We start from the raw sequence: 5,431 nt of genomic DNA, 5'->3' as shown, positions 1-5,431 counted from the left end.
ATGAGTCCCTCAGCTAGTGAAATCCTGACTGCTGTGCTTGCCTCTGGACAGGGCGGGAACCTGCCGGCTGCCCTATGGTAAGATTATAGAGGTAATTGCTCCCCGCTCGCTTGCAACACGGAGACGGGCCTAGGCAGACACTAAGCAGTTACACCAAGTTGGCCGTGGACAGTCGTAAGACCGTGAACCTTTTCAGAAGGGAGGGAGGAGGAGATGTATCATTTGGGGTCACGCGTCAACTGAACTATTGTAATTGTGCTGGGTCCCTGCTCCTATACCAGTATAGCAGAGATAATCTTCTGTAACTTTAAACTTGAATGAAACAGGTTTAAAGCAACCGGTGTTTGACCTTGGTGTAGAGCGGACAGAAGAAAGTTGCAGTGGGTCATCTGCTAAGCATTGTTATTTTGAAGCACTTGTTCATCTGAGTACGTCCAGGATCACTTTTGGTCACTTTGCGTTAGTTTAAGAGCCTCGATCGGGGGTTGCAACCGTACGATGGGAAGCTCCGTAGAGGTGGGTAATGCAGACGGTCTCGGCGATTCCCTTCCCCGTGTGATTCTGCTCCTGTATTGGGTCTGACACCGATGCCTTGGTGCCCATCTTTGGGATGCTGCTGCTGTGATGGCAGGTCTTGAGCCAGGGTGAGAGCCAATGTATTCCTGAAGTCCTGTAACGTGCACCGAGAGGGAAGATGGTGTTATCCAGAAGCTACGGGATCCAGCCAGATTTGGTTCTCTCTGGGATTTGCTCCGTCCTTGTGAGCTCAAAGCAAGGATGATGGCAATGAAGCTCCAGTCAGTCCTGGACAAGAGGGTTTGGGCGTTCGCTTGCAGATAGAGGCCAGTGAGCTTTGGGTTGATTTGGCCCTACATGACCGGTGGCTGGAAGACGCTTCCCGGCACCGCTTTCCAGGCATGAACAGATGTCACACTTGGCATAGAAAAAGCAAAAAGCAGCTGGCAGATGTTGCAAACCCCCTAACCAGAGGTGATTTTGCCCAGTCTGGTGGAGGCCTTTCCCATGAAAGAACTGGGTTCACATTGGTGTACAGAAACAGCCTAAATTAGACTGTACTGAGACGTGTCCATCTGTCTGTCCCCTTAGAGGCCATCACAGGCTTGCTAGGCTGTAGGATACCAGGTCCCCGGCTACATGGATTGCTGTATGGGTTATTATAACCATCTGCTTTTAAGTCTGAGTAAAAGAGACAGTGCCCTTTTTCTAGGGTGTAGAAAGAGAGGATCTTCACAGCCCGGCCACCACTCATCCACTTCTCTCTGTACCCCCACCCTCAGTCTTGTTCACCGCAACCACGCCAGGATTGCAGGCGGGTCTGTCGGAGCTGAACCGTAGTGTGCAAGCAGCCCATGTTGCCTGCTCCGAAGCCAGGCTGGTGCAAAACTGTCCTCCAGGAGGGTTCGCGATGACAAATGGGGTTTTCCATTAACAGAGCCAAGTATTTGGCCACTAACTTGTTAAGTGAACAAAACTCAAAATGTTATATGGAAAATCATGACCTTTTCCTCATGTGTGTCAATGTTTTCCATGGAGGGGGGAGTGGGACATCCCTTGCTCCAGATCCTCCTATGATGATGCAAGCCCCATGGGGGCCAGCCAGCTGTGGTGGCTGGTGTAAAGGAGCAGGGCTTTGTCTTCTCCATGCTTCGCCCTTCCCCATCGGTAGCACTGGCCTTCTGTAGTCTTGTGCGCAGGTGAATGATGCTTGCATGGTCACTGTGTGTGCACCTCACTTCCCATGATACTGTCCCAGGGGAGCTGTCAGTGTATCCCATGGTGCTGCCTGCCCTTCATCCCAAGTCCTCCTCCCAGGCCGTTTCCCCGCTTCTCCACCGTTCTCGCCTTTCTTATCCCATTCCTTGCCTTGCAGTGTGTGACCTGCGGGAAAGGGTTTAAGAAGCTCTGGTCGCTCCACGAACACAATAAGATCGTCCACGGCTATGCCGAGAAGAAGTTCTCCTGCGAGATCTGCGAGAAGAAATTCTACACCATGGCTCATGTGCGGAAACACATGGTCGGTGAGTGTGGTGGGGGCATTTTGTCCTGGGGCTGGGGGCTGTGGGGCCGTCACTCTTACCAGATACGCCACTTAAGGGCATGCCTAGAAAGGACTTTCAGTGTCCTTTCTAGGGCTGATGTAGGGAGACCGGTGCGGTGTCCCTTATTCTAATAAAGCTTCTTGTTCAGCATCAGAAGAAAGATGACTCTTTACTGCAGACAGGTGACGAGCTAGCATTTTTTTTTTTTTGGTCTCCAATACAGCTTTTGATGCAGCTGTCTAATGGCTTGTGGCCGGGTTTACGTGCTCTGAAAAGCAACCCCACCGAAATAACTTTCCTACCTATGGCTCTTTAGCTGGAGTTAGTCAACTAAGGAAGACCTGAGTTTTCTGTGCAATGCTCAGCACAGCCAACAGCTGCGAGTGGAGGCCATAGGATCTTTCCCTTCTCACACTGCTTTGACCGGATTGTCAATTCAGTGACATTTCCAGGGTCTGGGTCTGTTCTTCCGTCACGGAGAAAGGACAGCAGGGGTTGAAGCTACGGGGAGAAAGGGAGAGGAAGCCAGGTTTGATTTGTTGGTTTTAACATATGAGAAAGAAAGACCCAGCTGGACCTGGAGTCCGGGCTGAGGTTGCAAAGCAGATAATTAGCAAAAACCCCTTCTTTATTACTGAGCAGTTTTGACCTGGGTCTATGGAGAGAGGACAGCTAAAGCACCTTCTCTTTCTCACTAGTACAGGGAAGCAGCATTGTAGACAGCTCTGGTACTTTTTTCAGCAGCACTAAAACAGGGTGATGAATGCAAACAGTAAGAGAACAGAGGAGCAGCAAGGTGACATGATGATGACTTCTAGACGGCGCGTGCATTGGTTAAAAAAGATCTCCATTTTATTTTGATCAGTCTGTCCCCCTTGCCCCATCTCTTCTCAGTTCACTCACTCTAACACCATGCAGAAAGTAGCTCCGTTCCTCCTCACCCACGCGGGGCACCTGCATTTCTCTGCTGCTGGTAGTTGGTACTTGCCATGGCAATATACATTTGCCAGCTGCAGTGGTGAGAATGTGTTAAAAGGGTGTTCGTTTTGTCTTTTTAGCAATTAAGGGCAATTTTCCCCAGTGCCTACTGCTGCTCTAGGGGGAATTGGAGGCTGGAATAATTTAGGGTCAATTTTTTTAACTTCAAAGCAGAAGCGTTTCAATTTGGGATGATTCCAGCAGCATACGAAGAGGACTTTCCATGCTGTTGTATGTGGGCTGGAATATGAATGTCCTTCATGTCTCTGTTTTGCAATGATGCTATTTTAGAGTACATCTCAATATAGAGCAACCCTTCGTGTTTTCACATGGGTGATTTCTTTCTTTGGAAAAACAAAAGCCAGCAGAAATGATCGAAGGATGTAGAAAAACAGCAGGCTGAAAGGTTCTTTGTATTGTAATAGCGCACGGGGACTTTAATTGGGCTAGAGCATCGTGTGCTAGGTGCTGTATATACAAGGAACAAGACGGTCCCTACTTCTCAAGGAGCTTCCTGATGGGGGGAGAGGTGGCAGCAGAAGTCAGGCTGGGGGAGCCGAAGGCAACAAACAGCAAGAGGGCTCTGATTTGTGTAATAATTGTGATGGCAAACCTAGTCGGCATGGAGGGTTGTGTGAGCATTGTGCCAGACGGGTGTCCTAAGGAGAGGTCTGAGGGAGGAGGAGAAATTGGTGGGTTACTCAGTTAGCAAACTGTCAGTACTCAGCTGCCCTGGCACACTGGAGCCTAAGCCCGTACTATGCGTCTGTGTGTTGTTTGGCAACTTGGCTACTGCCATCGGGGTGCTGACCAGGTACAAACACAGGCCTCTGCAATGCCGAGTCTGGACAGCCTGGCTTTGGAGTGGTGGGGATGAGCCCCACCACCATTACAGGGTATACACCACAGCTGTATTGCCCCCCTGGCCAGCCCAGCACTGGTGTTGAGAATCAAGCCCAGCCACAGGTCCCAGAGTGTTTCAGAGCTGCAGTGGGGACCCCTGTAAGCCATCTGGTCTTTTTGGGCTTGGGCTTCGTGTAGCACGAGTGAGCAAGTGGTGCCTCATTCCTGGCGGCACCCCAGGCCCGACACATGGCCACGGCCTCTGCCTTGATCCCTGCCCGTCCTGCCTTAACGCCCTTCTTCTGCATTTTCAGCTCACACCAAGGACATGCCTTTCACTTGCGAGACGTGCGGGAAGTCCTTCAAACGCAGCATGTCCCTGAAAGTCCATTCTCTTCAGCACTCTGGGGAAAAGCCTTTTAAATGTGAGGTAAGACCCTTCCCCCTCTTCATTGCTCACAGGGGTGACCATATCTCTGCCTGAGCCTCCCCCCGATCGCACTTGATCCCCTTGATTGTACCCGCTCATGACAAGCCTTCCTCCACTTCACCCTTTCCTGCCCACCTGCTTCTCAGTTCTTATAACCAGTCTTTCTTTGATGCCAAGGGCCCCAAGCCCAAATACAAGCCAAGCCTGAAACAAAGCCCTGAGAAATAATGATAATTAATAGACGTTGCTACCTAGCAGACACCACTCCCCTGTACTGGAGGGGTTTTGAATGAGCAGCAACTTTTGGCTGGAGCATGCTATGGTCCCCGAGTAGCTGGGGTGGGTCACAGATCATTTACCCACTCTACAGACAGGGAAGCTGAGGTCCCAGATGTTGACCGACTTGGCCAGGCTTGCATGAGGACATGGCTGCACTGTGGAAGAAATACATGAGTCCTGCATCTCGGTCCTTGTTTGTAACCCAGCTGTCTGTTACCAGCTTTTCTTTTAAGGCCTTAAGGGCATAGGCCAGCTTGTAAATAGGGCTCATGAGTATCCTGGGGGTGTTTTATTCCATAACTGCTTAATTTTGGGGTCCTTGAAGAGAGCCGGCCGTTCCTGGAGTCCCTACATGGCCTGCAGCCACGGTCCAGTACGATTTGGTGCATCTCTGCCCCGTTCTTAGTGGACAGGCATCTGCGCCACAGAATGAGCAGCTCTAGTCCCTACCTGTACTGTGTCTGTGAGAAGAGGCGCCCAAGGTGTGAACAAGCAAGAAGAGCAAACAACTGTCTTGCCGGCTGAGGCGGCCTTCCAGCTTTGCGGGTGAAGCAGGTTGATAAGGGAACCCAAGGGTAATTCGCACTGCATCTGCCTGTGGCAGTGTTGATCGCTATGGTTTTGGGAGCCCTGAAGCAACGAACACTGCGACCACTCCCCTGCCACTAACTTTTTGGACCCATGGGGAGCCCTTGGGCTTCATGTGTTGGATCAAACCAGTGCCATGACTCGACTCAGCACATGGGGTTGGACTTAGTGCATGCAGTCTGATTTGATGCATGACCCCAGACCTGGTGCATGGGACTGGACCCGGCGTGTGGCTCTGGATGCATTGGTTTGA

The 5,431-nt window shown here is 51.0% G+C and overlaps 1 protein-coding gene across 1 annotated transcript in view; it reads left to right on the top strand.

Annotated features, from left to right (window-relative positions):
* The window catches only part of ZBTB47 (zinc finger and BTB domain containing 47), a 91,511-nt gene that overhangs the window by 73,229 nt on the left and 12,851 nt on the right, over nt 1-5,431 (top strand). The window contains exons 3-4 of the mRNA XM_019508064.1: nt 1,892-2,039; nt 4,196-4,311. Coding sequence (XP_019363609.1) covers nt 1,892-2,039; nt 4,196-4,311 — 264 coding nt within the window. The remainder of the gene's footprint in view (nt 1-1,891; nt 2,040-4,195; nt 4,312-5,431) is intronic.

Source organism: Gavialis gangeticus, unplaced genomic scaffold (assembly GCF_001723915.1).
Source record: "Gavialis gangeticus isolate Ggan-Ray unplaced genomic scaffold, GavGan_comp1, whole genome shotgun sequence".
In the NCBI taxonomy this organism is placed as follows: domain Eukaryota; kingdom Metazoa; phylum Chordata; order Crocodylia; family Gavialidae; genus Gavialis; species Gavialis gangeticus.
This window is presented reverse-complemented; position numbering and strand designations above follow the sequence as displayed.